The 14,524-nt window shown below is 43.9% G+C and overlaps 1 protein-coding gene across 3 annotated transcripts in view; it reads left to right on the top strand.

Annotated features, from left to right (window-relative positions):
- Positions 1–13,336, top strand: part of rnls (renalase, FAD-dependent amine oxidase) — a 43,250-nt gene extending 29,914 nt beyond the window's left edge. For 2 of the 3 annotated variants that reach the window (XM_021564781.2, XM_021564779.2), the window contains exons 5-7: positions 1,779–1,952; positions 9,297–9,472; positions 12,872–13,336. In XM_021564781.2, the coding sequence (XP_021420456.2) occupies positions 1,779–1,952; positions 9,297–9,472; positions 12,872–13,024 (503 nt within the window). In that variant the 3' untranslated portion in view covers positions 13,025–13,336. The remainder of the gene's footprint in view (positions 1–1,778; positions 1,953–9,296; positions 9,473–12,871) is intronic. The other variant, XR_005036444.1, reaches the window with a different exon arrangement.
- The last annotated feature ends 1,188 nt before the right edge of the window (positions 13,337–14,524 follow it).

Genomic DNA, 14,524 nt, shown 5'->3' with positions numbered 1-14,524 from the left:
TGTCTCTTCAGGTCATTCAAGTATTTTCCATGACCAAATGTTACCTCAGGGTCTGACTGTAGTTAAGCGTAATGCGTTTGTGAATAGAGTACTGAATCCACAGTTGGTGTGGGACTTTACTCTGTCTTAAATTGTATATTTTGACTAGATTGGTTCCCACCCTGCCTGTGTCTGACATCTTTAAACAGCAGCTACCAATGGGCTTGCTTAATATCCATGAGAAACAGAAAGCCTCATAGATAGTGGTTTTGCATTATCCCCTTTTTGTGCGTGTGCGCCGGCCGGGCGTTTGTGCGATGCTGCAGCAGATTGCCCGGTCGTACCAAGAGCCACATTTACATGGGCCTAATCTGGGCCAGATGTTCCTGGATGACACAGATAATGAGAAAAGGATCCATATCCTGGGAAAGTCATGTGACCTTGTGACTGGCACTGTCATATTCCCCCATCGTCAGCTCGGTGTGGCGATAATTAGATGACCATTTACAAGTGTTCCGTGCAGTAGTGAAACTACAGCATTGGGACTACTGGGCAGATCATTTTTCTTTCTGTCGATTTAATAGCTTTTGTCACTGGGATGTTAAGCGTACAGATGTGGTGCTTGTTATTTGCACTATGCAATATGTTAACATGACTTGTGCTCGTGGGCTTTGTAAGCCTCACTCATGTTTCATCTCTTTTGTCCCTGTTTTACTTTCATGGTAAATCTTGTTTGCAGTTAAAAATATATATTTTCTATTGACCTGTTGTAAGTCGTCCGGATTCAGAAACGGTTATGTCGCACAAGCGGTCATACGTAAACTTTAGTGAGACATCGTTCTACCCACCATATTGACTCTGCTCTCCTGGAATCGCCTCAAGAGACCGTCCAGAGACTAACCATAGGGTTAGTTAACTTGCTGCTTTTTCTTAGGACCCACTGTTGGCCTCAATGAGAAGACTTTCTTTCCAACATGTCTAGTAGAAAAATGCATTAGAATCCACAGCGTTGACCTTTGACCTGTATATGCTCTACACTCTGGGGCCCTAAATAACTAAAGCACGGCCAAGCTGACGCTTCAGAGGCCAATAAACAACAGATGTTCCAGACGAAACAGCATTTAAAAAAAATAAAAAATCCAAACCCTTATAAATAAACTAAGGAGAGAACCTCTTTTCGCCCTCCACTCAGTCTTTGCAATAATGGATGTTAGTTTAGTTGCACCCAATCTTATGCATGTGGTCTGATAGGCGGTAGCTATCTTGCCTCAGTAGACTGAATGCTTGCTCAATGATCATACTCTGAGCACCTCATTAGACATGCTTTTATATGGGTCAAGTTACAATATAATTCATATCATAACTGGAGCCTAACGTGCAGAGTATTTTAATTATTTTTTCAAGATTGCATTAATGTCGCTGCTGTAAACCTGCTTGGATCAAATCCGTTTAAGAAAATGTAATCTATGTCATCTGAAGGGCGCTCCACAGTGGTTTCACAGTCTACGCAATCTGACTATGTGGAGAGCCATGCAAACGAACCTCTGTCGGATCTGTTTCGTAGACTACTGTGTAGAGCCATTAATGTCCCGTTGAGGGCTCCGTGGGGATGAATGAGTGAAGCCTGATACTGGGAAATGTTAGCTTGACTGGAACCTAGACTTTGGTACACAGTCCCATCACCTCAGTGGTATTCATTGTAAGTGTAGGTTGTGTGTGTCCAGGTTAGGCTACCTGATACTGGCATGTTAACAGGCGTATAGACCCTGACATTGTCCCTCTGTTTCTCTATGCTGCAGTGCTAAAGAAGAGTCAGCGGCAGCAGCTTGAGGCGGTGAGCTATTCGTCGCGCTATGCGCTGGGCCTCTTCTACAAAGCCCAGGCTCACATCGACGTCCCCTGGGCCGCCAAGTACATCTCCAATAATCCCTGCATTCGTTTCATCGCCATTGACGATAAAAAGCGCAATTTAGGTCAGTGCTACCATGTTATTGCTGCCATGTCTCTCTGTGTGTCTGTCTCTTTGTCTCTCTCTCTCCCTCTCTCTCTGCCATGTCTCTGTCTCTCTCTCTCTGCCTCCTCTCACCCTACCCCGCTATGCATTAATCAGATTTTTTTTTAAATACCTAATCAATTAAAAAAAGATATATATTTGCTTCATCGCCATTGGCGATAAAAAGCCAATTTAGGTCAGTGCTACCACTGTCTGTCTGACTCATTCTCTTTTTCTCTCTGTCGGACTCTCTCTCTTTCTGTTTGCTTTTCTGCTTCTCTTTCTCCCTCTCTGGAAGGCATGCGTCAGAATGTCTCTCTAATTGAGTACCACTGTTCAGCAGGCATGTAACTTTCCATGCCAGCTTATGCCTTCAGTCCACTGGATTCTTCCTGGACTATGAAGCTGCATTTTGTGTGTATTCAAAATCCCAATATACAAGTTGTGACGGTTTCATTCAAACTCAACCTTTTTTGATGATGCTGGGGGGAGACCCTCCATAGTCCTAATTATTTGATTGGCTCGCCGAGTGCTGGGCTTGCCCAGTCAGTCCATTGGTAGTCAGGTTTCATTACTGATTGAACACAGGAGGGAGATGCATTAGACGCTGAGCAGGGGAGCACAGACCCTGAGGTCAGGCTTCTGCAAACACACATGTACCAGCCTTCATTAACAGCTCTGATTTCTGCTACAAAACCACTGCCTCTCGCCTGCTATAAGAAGGAACAACATCGTCTTATATCACACCTGGAGGGGTTTGTGTGTGTGTGTTTCAGAGAGAGAAATATATGTATTTGTGTGTGTGTGTGTGGACATGTTTAACTATACTTGTGGGGACCAGAAGTCCCCACAAGAATAGTAGACAAAAAAAACAAACATTTTCCATACATATTTGCCCATTTATAGAAGTGTTCATGAAGTGACTTTTTGGACCTGAATGCCAAAACATTCAGGGGATAAAGGTGCTTAAAGTTGACCCATGTTGCATACCCTACCATACCATGAGACATCCATGTCTTCCTCACTGGAAAATAGAAACGGTTGAGTTTTATATCATTTCAATTCTTACAGTGTTGTCAAAGTATTTTGTAATTCCTTGAAAAAAAGTTTGTATAAAATGTGTATTTTTTAAAATCCTTATCAATTAAAAATAAATAATTTTAAATGCCCTTTTCTATATATATTTATTTATTTTTTGTTATACATATGTAGTTTATACCCTATTTCACATAATCTGAGGTGTTTGTGGTGCCCGCCATCGGTTAAGACACAGCATACTCTTGAATAAAGGGTGGGTGTCATTTCAATCATAGAAATAGAATTCATAGAATTGAAATCTACTTTCAGACCAGTATCATTTAGTTGGTACATCATTGAAATGTTATTTGAATTGAAGTTTTATCTCACAATTACTACCACAAAGGTGGATTTCTGGTCCAGCCACTGGCGAATGCCAACTTAAATAGGAATGTATATTTCGTTATCTGTGTCTTTGATTTCAATAGGTTTCCTATGGAAGATTGACAGTATTTTTTTTTTTTTGTGGACTTCCAACCATCTTTGTGCTACCATTTTGAAACTCAAAATTCCCTATTTGAGTACTTTTATCAGCCAAAACATGACACCCACCCTATATTCAAAGTATGCTGTGTCTCAAACAATGGTGGGCACGACACAAACACCTCAGATTATATAAAAATGTATCCATTTTTTTAAACGTTTTTTTAGGTAATTGATGTTCAAGGTTAATGTTTTTTTGTTACATTGTTTACAGAAATGTTTACCTTGTTTCACAGCCATGTTTTGAAGCTTTTAAATGATATCAAACTCAACCTTTTTGTCTTTTCCAGTGATGAAGACATGGATGTCTCATGGTACGGGGGGGTATTAAGATAACGATCACTTCATTGGTCAATTCCACACAAGGTCCAACCGAAATGTACATTTAGATTTTTAGCCCAACCCCTCCTAAAGACACACAAACATACACATACATGACTTTTTCCACATTTACAGCCTTATTCTAAAATGGTCCTCGTCAATGTATTTAATCAATCTATACACAATACCCTATAATGACATCACAATACCACATAATAACAAAATGAAAACAGGTTTTTGCATTTTTAAGAAATGTATTTTTTTAAATGATGAAAAAAATACATTTACATAACTATTCAGAGCCTTTGCTATGAGACTTAAAATTGCACTCAGGTGCTCATGTCCTGTTTCCATTGATCATCCTTGAGATGTTTCTACAACTTGATTGGAGTCCACCTGTGCTAAATTCAGTTGATTGGGCATGATTTGGGAAGGCAAACACATGTCTATATAAGCTCCCACAGTTGACAACCCATGTCAGAGCAAACACCAAGCCATGAGGTCGAAGGAACTGTCCTTAGAGCTCCGAAACAGGATTCTGCAGCATTGAAGGTCCCCAAGGCCTCCATCATTCTTAAATGGACATTTGGAACCACCAAGACTCTTCCTAGAGCTTGCCGCCCGGACAAACTGAGCAATCGGAGAAAAAGGGCCTTGGTCAAGAAGGTGACCAAGAACCCCATTGTCACTCTGGCAGAGCTCCAGAGTTTCTCTGTGGATATGGGAGAACCTTCCACAAGGACAATCGTCTCTGCAGCCCTCCACCAATCAGGCTTTTATGGTACTATAGCATGGCCAGACGGAAGCCACTCCTCAGTAAAAGGCACAAGACAACCAGCTTGGAGTTTTCCAAAAGTCACCTAAAGGACTATGAGAAACAAGATTCTCTGGTCTGATGAAACCAAGATTCAACTCTTTGGCCTGAATGCTAAGCTCTCACGTCTGGAGGAAACCTGGCACCATCCCTACCATGAAGCGTGGTAGTGGCAGCATCATGCTGTGGGGATGTCTTTCAGCAGCAGGGACTGGGAGACTAGTCAGGATTGAGGGATAGATGAACAGAGCAAAGAACAGAGAGATCCTTGATTTAAACCTACTCTAGAGTGCTCAGGACATCAGACTGGGGCAAAGGTTCACCTTCCATCAGGACAACAACCCATAGCACACAGCCAAGACAACGTAGGAGTGGCTTAGGGACAAGTCTCCAAATGTCTTTGAGTGGCTCAGCCAGAGCCCGGACTTGAACCCAATGGAACATCTCTGGAGAGACACCAGAAAATAGCTGTGCAGCGACATTCCCTAACCAACCTGACAGAGCTTGAGGATCTGCAGAGAAGGGGAGAAACTCCCCAAATACAGCTGTGCCAAGTTTGTGGTGTCATACCCAAGAGACTCAAAGCTGTAATCACTGCCAAAGGTGCTTCAAGTACTGAGTGCTTCAAGTACTGAGTAAAGGTGCTTCAAGTACTGAGTTAAGGGTCTGAATACTTATGTAGATGTGATATTTCAGTATTTCTTTTTTTATATAAATTAGCAAAAATAATTTTGCTTTGTCATTATGAGGCATTGTGTGTAGCTTGATCAGGGAAAAAACTATTTAATCCATTTTAGAATACGGTTGTAAGGTAACAATGTGGAAAAAGTAATGGGGTCTGAATACTTTCCGAACTCACTGTATCCAGGTTTTTGTAGAGTTGTGGGGGGCTGCCACACTGGGTGTCCGGGGAGCTTGCTCAAGGTCACTACTGTAGGCAATGGGTTTGATACCATCAACCCGCCAGTTCCCAGCTCACTTCCCGCCTGATTAAGCAGGGTAGTAGTGTGCAAGCAAACTTCTCTCAGATTATTTCTGAATGGCCCTTTGAAAGCTTGTGAATGCAGAGAGCAGGAGAGGCGCTTTAAGGAATAGCTGTGGAGTGTCTCTCCAACTCTCTGCAGTGGTCTAAAACGGGGCACTTGCTGTGACCAGGGGAACAGGTGTCAGGTCACAGGACAGGACAATGGGCCCCCTGTGTCATATAAAGGTAAGTTAACCAATGCAAATTGCACACTGCATAACTTAGTTGCCAAATTGCTCTACCTGGTGAACGTTGTAGTCTCTTGCTTCTACCTCGGAAGCAGAGTTGGTGCCAGCCTCTACCTACTTACGTATAAAACAACCAATAACTGATTGTGAGCTCTTAATACCAGCTACTCAAACACCTTTTAGTGGTGCCATATACCATATGGCCATATGCCATATACTACTGTCCATCTCCTCTGTGTCATATCCTACATATTATAACAGGGCTCGCCTAACACCATTCCTACAGAGATACCGTCCTGTAGGTTCCTACAGAGATACCGTCCTGTAGGACGGAGCTGATCGTGGACTTCAGGAGGCCGTAAGAGGGAGCACTCCCCCATCCACATCGACGGGGCCACAGTGGAGAAGGTCCTTAAGTTCCTCTATGTACACATCACTGACATTCTGAAACGGTCCACCCACTCAGACAGTGTGGTGAAGAAGGCGCAACAGCCTCCAACCTCAGGAGGCTGAAGAAATTTGGCTTGGCCCCTAAGACCTTCACAAACTTCTACAGATGCACCATTGAGAGCATCTTGTCGGGCTGTACCACCGCCTGGTACGACAACTGTAACGTCCGCAACTGTAGGGCTCTCCAGAGGGTGGTGCAGTCTGCCCGACGTCTACAGCACCCGGTGTCACAGGAAGGCCAAGAAGATCAAGGACCTCAGCCACCCGAGCCACGGCCTGTTAACCCCTCTACCATCCAGAAGGCAAGGCAGTACAGGTGCATAAAAGCTGGGACCGAGAGACTGAAAAACAGCTTCTGTCTCCAGGCCATCTGACTGTTTTAAATAGTCACCACTAGCCAGGCTCAGCCCGGTACCCTGCCCTGAACTTAGACACTGTTACTAGGCGGCTACCACCCAGTTATTCTACCCTGCACCTTAGAGGCTGCTGCCCTATGTACATAGTCATGGAACACTGGTCACTTTAATCATATTTACATACAGTACTGTTTCACCCACATCATTCTTCTATACTGTTTTCTTGTCGAGGCCTATCCTATTTAACAATCGCTGTACATATACTATTCGTCAGATATACTACATTTTTTACTCTTTATACTGTCCATATTGTCTATACATCCCATTACATTCCGGACTCCGACATTGCCCGTCCTAATATTTCTTAATTCCATTATTTTACTTTTTAGATGTGTGTATTGTTAGATACTACTGCACTGTTGGAGCTAAGAACACAAGCATTTTGCTAGACCCGCAATAACATCTGCTACATATGTTTGTGACCATAAAAATTGATTTGATAGTTACAACTGGGGTTGGATTGAAAACCTACAGGAGGGTAGCTTTCCAGGAACAGGGTTGGAGAACCCTGTCATATTAACATGGTCTCTGTCTCCATTTCTGCCCTCTCCATCTGAACGGAATTTTTTTGTTGGAGGAGAACAGCAGATGCAAAAGCTCACTTCCAGGAATGACACATCTCAAGTGATCAGGGTGAAACAGTCATCTGTGGGTTCAGTCACCATGACAACAAATATCCTCCACACAGGATACGCTGTTTGGGTTTCGCACCTCTTTCTCTTTGTCTTCCTCTTTCTCTCCCGCTCTCATTTTCTCTCTCTAGCTGGCCCTTTGCCTGGGCACAGTGATGCCAAACACTGGTTAGAGTGTCTCTCTTACCCATGAGCCAACCCAGAATGGCCCACTGGACAAAAGTTAGACCCCAGTGAATGTGTGCTGTAGAGTCTCTGTGACCCCACAGTTAGCATCCCCAGCTCCCTAGTTTCCCACAAGTCAGTTTAGCATCTCCAGTTTAGCTCCAAAAAAAAACAGCTGGCTGTGTTTGTGTGTACGCTCAGTCACACGACATGTGTCTGCCGCTTTTTTAAAAAATTAACCGAGCAGGAGGAGATTATTGACCTTCTGGTAACTCTGTGTCCCCGCTCCGGCAAGTCAATCGTGTTTATTTGCTGTGGTAAACTATTGTTCTCCGCAATCAGTTTTAAATATGGTTTTAAGACAATTTCATCAGAGAGATGACTTCACGACGTACAGCCGCGATAAATCAACGCAAAGCGTCCTTTATGAGTCAGAGCCCTGCCTGTCTGTGCTTGTTGTCTGTCTGTCATTAGAAACAGGACCTTACTGTGTCCATTCCCTGCATGATGTCACCATCACACAGCCGGATCCACAGCAGACGACAAGCCTTTCGGTTGTGTGTACAGTTACCTGCATGTTGTGTTTTTGGTAACTGCCAAAATAAAGGAAACACTTGAGGAAATGAGGGTTACAAAGTCTATTGAAACCAGGTGCTTCTACAAAGGTGTGGTTCTTGAGGTAATTAAGCAATTAACATCCCATGATTCTTAGGGTCATGTATAAAAATACTGGGCAGGCCATTATTTTGGATACCATGGCTATGGTAGGATGACAAAGCCCCCATCCACAGGGTACGAGTGGTTGATCAGCATGAAAACGATGTAAACCATACGCCAACCTCAGTCACCAGATCTCAACTCAATTGAACACTAATGGGAGATTCTGGAGCGGTGCCTGAGACTGCGTTTTCCGCCACCAACAAAACACCAAATTATGGCGTCGCATCCCTCCAATAGAGTTCCAGGCACTTGTAGAATCTATGCAAAGACGCATTGAAGCTATTCTGTCTCGTGGTGGCCAGAACAGCTTCAAGACACTTTACATTGGCGTTACCTTTTTGGCAGTACCTGTACATGCAACACACATCAACCTCTGACTGAGGGAGACATTTGCATTACAAATCAAGCTGGTCATATTAGTTAAGCAGAAACAGGGGATTCTGGGTACAGGAGTCTGTTTCATTAAAAAGCCATGACGTATGTTGTCGGCGGCGTGCACAGTTTTGACCCCCGTTTGGTATTGGCATGCAACTCTTAATTAAACATCAGGACAGAGATAAGGAAGTGCTTTTTTTCCTTTTTCCTGGAGTCAGAATCCTATCAAAGAATTCCGCTGTCAGATTAGGGGAACGATCTTGATGCCAACGATGATTTTCGGTTCCATTCAACATCTTAGCTATTTCCATATCCAGCTGTTTAAATCTGAGTACTTAGTTCTTTATGAAAATGAATCTTCTCATGACCCACTATTGAGGACACATTCAGTAGGGGTTTTGGATTTATATTTCATATTTCTTTTACTGTTCAGCTGTGAGATTTAAGAGTTCACTGTCTTAGAAGTTGTTTCTGATGATCAGTGTGGCCAAAACATGTCTTAAAATATATATTTTTAAATTATTGATACTTCTACTGTCCTACATTGTAAACGTAACTGCACTGTGTTCTTAGCTATACCTGTGTGGTGCTGTTCAAAGTCAGCAGAGTTAGTCCATCCATGGTGGTATGGTTCTGAACTGTGCTTTCTTTCTGTGCAGAATCCCCTGAGTGCGGTACCTCCATGGTGGTTCACACCAGTGTTCCCTTTGGTATCAAACACCTGGAGGAGGCAAAGGAGCAGGTGGAGCCTCTCATCCTGGAGGAGCTGAACAAGCTGCTGCCCGGCCTGCCACAGCCCGACAGCATCAAATGCCAGAAGTGGAGATACTCGCAGGTGAGCGGGGTTACTCGGTCAGGAGTTTTACCGCATTCCTTCTTTGAGAGAAGAGAAAGTAGACTGTCAAGAGGTTTGTCTTCATTACTCCTTTGAGAGAAAATAACTGTTTCTACTTCAGGCCTGTCACGATGCACGGAAAGAAAGTCAACGTAGAGGATTGACATGCTGTATCTATCACGATCAAACCCTATTAAACTTCAGTGCATTCATTACATTTCCCTGCTTGTGTATAAACTACATGAGTATAGTGAATGGAGACTGGTTGGACACGGTGTTAATTTTTCAAGTAGCTCCAATGTCCTGTTTACTTACTGTGATGTTTCCCTGAATTTCTGAGCTTCTTGGACCAGACACTATAGCTTTAATTACTGAAGTCGAACAAGAACATGTCTCTCTCCCTCCCTCTTTCTCTCTCATTCTCTCTCTCCTACTTTCTTTCTCGGTTTCATTCTCTCTGTCGTGCTCTTTTTCACTCTTCTCTCGCTTTCTTTTTCTTGCTCTTTCTTTCTCTCGCTCTTTCTCTCTCGCTCTTTCTTTGTCTCTCGTGCTCTCTTTCTCTCTCTTTCGCTTGCTCTTTCTCTCATTCTCTCTCCCTCTCTCTCGGTTTCATTCTCTCTCACTCTATCGTGATCTATCATTCTCTCTTTCTTTCTCTCGCTTGCTTTCTCTCGCTAGCTCTCTCTCTCATGCTTTTTATCTCGCTCTTTCTATCACTCTTTCTCTCTCCCTCTCCAACACACTCACACACACTCTGCGAGGCTGGACTGGGCTGGGGGTCAGAGGCCACAGAACATCTGTGTGGGAGGCACATCACTGGGAGTGCCAGAGCATGGGCCAAGGCCCACTGGAACTGGACGGGCCATGGTAGAACACATGCACATTTGTACTGAAATAAACACGCACTCATACACACACACTCATACCATACACACATCAGCTCCCTGTCAAATACACAAGCAGACATTCTAGCAAAGGCCATTGTGAGAACGAGGAACATGTGTGACTCAGTTGGTAGAGCATGGCGCTTGCAACACCAGGGTTGTGGGTTCGATTCCCACGGGGGACCAGTACGAAAATGGATAAGAGCGACTTCTAAATGAGAAGTGTAAAATATATATATTTATTAACTTGAGGAAATGATTTATCCTAACACACATAGTAGTTAACTGTTTCTTAGATGTAGGTTATAGGTTGCTTTCTCTTTAGATACTTAAGTTATTTATTTCACCTTTATTTAACCAGGTAGGCCAGTTGAGGACAAGTTCTCATTTACAACTGCGACCTGGCCATGAAACATATTCTCAGCTGCTAGAATCTCATGCTTTCCTTGCTATAAAACGTGTTTATATTGGGGCATTTTATCTTAATGTCCAAAACCTCCCTCCTCCTTCACTCCGTGCTCTTTGCTCTGGAAAATCAGCCTCACACTGTATATGGAGACAGCAGAGCTCAGGCCCGCTGTATCAACTTACCACTAGAGTAAACCAAACAATTTGTCCATTGCTAGATTTCAACAAGAATGCTTATCAATTGATTTACATGGTGATTACCATTCAGAAATGCATGGGCAAACACAATATTTAATTTTTGGAGAGGAGTGGGGATGGAGGGAGGGAGGTGGAGAGTGGGGGTTGATATCAGAGCACAGTAGTAGGCTATTAAAAGCCCCAGCAGGAAATGGATACTATTTCCTTACCCTTAGCGGTGAGGGGCAGTGTACCTCAGTGCAGGCCAGCAGAAGCCTCTAAAAAATGGCCCTTGCTATGACACGTACACAGACTTGTGTGTTTACACTCCCAAATCATTAACACACTGAACTCTCGGCATTCAGGCTTGAAACATGAGGAAGACAGTTGGCTGCGAGGCTGATTTCATATCTGCTCGTCTAGCCAAAGACAGTGCATTTTTCTGGCTTGAGCTGTACTATCCCACAGGTGGTTGGTGGTACCTTAATTGGGGAGGATGGGCTCATGGTAATGACTGGAGGGGAATTAGTGGAATGGTATCAAATAAATCAACCGCATGTTTTCCATGCATTTTGGTGCCATTCGCTCCGTTCCAAACATTATTATGAATTGTCCTCCCCTCCAGCAGTCTCCATTGTATCTCACCATGTATAGACCTACCCTGAACACAGACTGTTAGAAAAGACTGGGGATTTCAGGATCAAATCAGATTTATTTATATAGCCCTTCTTACATCAGCTGATATCTCAGTGCTGTACAGAAACCCAGCCTAAAAGCCCCAAACAGCAAGCAATACAGGTGTAGAAGCACGGTGGCTAGAAAAAACTCCCTAGAATGGCCGAAACCTAGAGAGGAACCAGTCTGAGGGGTGGCCAGTCCTCTTCTGGCTGTGCCGGGTGGAGATTATAACAGAACATGGCCAAGATGTTCAAATGTTCATAAATGACCAGCATGGTCAAATAACAATAATCACAGTAGTTGTTGAGGGTGCAACAAGTCAGCACCTCAGGAGTAAATGTCAGTTGGCTTTTCATAGCCGATCATTCAGTATCTATACCGCTCCTGTTGTCTCTAGAGAGTTGAAAACAGCAGTTCTGGGACAGGTAGCACGTCCGGTGAACAGGTCAGGGTTCCATAGCCGCAGGCAGAACAGTTGAAACTGGAGCAGCAGCACGGCCAGGTGAACTGGGGACAGCAAGGAGTCATCATGCCAGGTAGTCCTGAGGCATGGTCCTGGGGCTCAGGTCCTCCGAGAGAGAGAGAGAGAGAGAGAGAGAGAGAGAAAGAGAGAATTAGAGAGAGCATACTTAAATTCACACAGGACACCAGATAAGACAGGAGAAGTACTCCAGATATAACAGACTGACCCTAGCCCCCCGACACATAAACTACTGAAGCATAAATACTGGATGCTGAGACAGGAGGGGTCAGGAGACACTGTGGCCTCATCTGATGAGACCCCCCCGGACAGGGCCAAACAGGCAGGATATAACCCCACCCACTTTGCCAAAGCACAGCCCCCACACCACTAGAGGGATATCTTCAACCACCAACTTACCATCCTGAGACCAGGCCGAGTATAGCCCACAAAGATCTCCCCCACGGCACAACCCAAGGGGGGGTGCCAACCCAGACAGGAAGATCACGTCAGTGACTCAACCCACTCAAGTGACGCACCCCTCCTAGGGACGGCATGGAAGAGCACCAGTAAGACAGTGACTCAGCCCCTGTAAAAGGGTAATAGGATAATTGTAGTACAAACAAATAATTCTCTCAATTCTCATTCTACTACATCTATGTGAATAGATATGTGGCAAATAGTGTAGAGATTCATATTTTCCTGAGAATTTCAATATCGGTAATAATTCAAAATTATCCAGAGTCCCCCACCCCCCCTAACTCTCTACCCCCCTCTTTCTCGACTAATTAGGTGAGGAGCTCGGTGGCCGACTGCCCGGGGCAGATGACACTGCTGTCCCAGCCTCTGTTGGTGTGTGGGGGCGACGGCTTCACGCATTCCAATTTCGACGGCTGTATCGAGTCTGCCCTGAAGGTGTTTGACGTTCTGAAGCACTCTCTCTGATGCCGCCTTCTGAAGTTGGGAGTATAGTGTGGTGGGGTTCTATGTGTTCAGCATGTTAGCCCAGAGAGGGGGGCATGAAACTGATCTGTTTTACAGATCCCATCCATTCACAGAGATGGGGGGGGGGGGGGGGAGTAATGATCCATCTCTGTGAATGGATGGGATCTGTAAAACAGATTCGTTTCATCCACTGGGGTACTTGATATGTTGTGTGATACTACAGTCAACACCATATGTATTTGGACAGTGAAGCCACAATTTAAAATGTCTCTTTACTCCAGTATTTTGGGATTTGAGCAACAGTACAAAATGTCACCTTTTTTTTTAGGAAATGTTCATATACAGTGCCTTGCGAAAGTATTCGGCCCCCTTGAACTTTGCGACCTTTTGCCACATTTCACGCTTCAAACATAAAGATATAAAACTGTATTTTTTTGTGAAGAATCAACAACAAGTGGGACACAATCATGAAGTGGAACGACATTTATTGGATATTTCAAACTTTTTTAACAAATAAAAAACTGAAAAATTGGGCGTGCAAAATTATTCAGCCCCTTTACTTTCAGTGCAGCAAACTCTCTCCAGAAGTTCAGTGAGGATCTCTGAATGATCCAATGTTGACCTAAATGACTAATGATGATAAATACAATCCACCTGTGTGTAATCAAGTCTCCGTATAAATGCACCTGCACTGTGATAGTCTCAGAGGTCCGTTAAAAGCAGAGAGAGCATCATGAAGAACAAGGAACACACCAGGCAGGGCCGAGATACTGTTGTGAAGAAGTTTAAAGCCGGATTTGGATACAAAAAGATTTCCCAAGCTTTAAACATCCCAAGGAGCACTGTGCAAGCGATAATATTGAAATGGAAGGAGTATCAGACCACTGCAAATCTACCAAGACCTGGCCGTCCCTCAACTTTCAGCTCATACAAGGAGAAGACTGATCAGAGATGCAGCCAAGAGGCCCATGATCACTCTGGATGAACTGCAGAGATCTACAGCTGAGGTGGGAGACTCTGTCCATAGGACAACAATCAGTCGTATATTGCACAAATCTGGCCTTTATGGAAGAGTGGCAAGAAAAAAAGCAATTTCTTAAAGATATCCATAAAAAGTGTTGTTTAAAGTTTGCCACAAGCCACCTGTGAGACACACCAAACATGTGGAAGAAGGTGCTCTGGTCAGATGAAACCAAAATTGAACTTTTTGGCAACAATGCAAAACGTTATGTTTGGCGTAAAAGCAACACAGCTGAACACACCATCCCCACTCTCAAACATGGTGGTGGCAGCATTGTGGTTTGGGCCTGCTTTTCTTCAGCAGGGACAGGGAAGATGGTTAAAATTGATGGGAAGATGGATGGAGCCAAATACAGGACCATTCTGGAAGAAAACCTGATGGAGTCTGCAAAAGGACATAAACATATCCAGGTGTTAGAATGGCCAAGTCAAAGTCCAGACCTGAATCCAATCGAGAATCGGTGGAAATAACTGAAAACT

This window comes from Oncorhynchus mykiss, chromosome 16 (assembly GCF_013265735.2).
Source record: "Oncorhynchus mykiss isolate Arlee chromosome 16, USDA_OmykA_1.1, whole genome shotgun sequence".
Lineage (NCBI taxonomy): Eukaryota > Metazoa > Chordata > Actinopteri > Salmoniformes > Salmonidae > Oncorhynchus > Oncorhynchus mykiss.
This window is presented reverse-complemented; position numbering and strand designations above follow the sequence as displayed.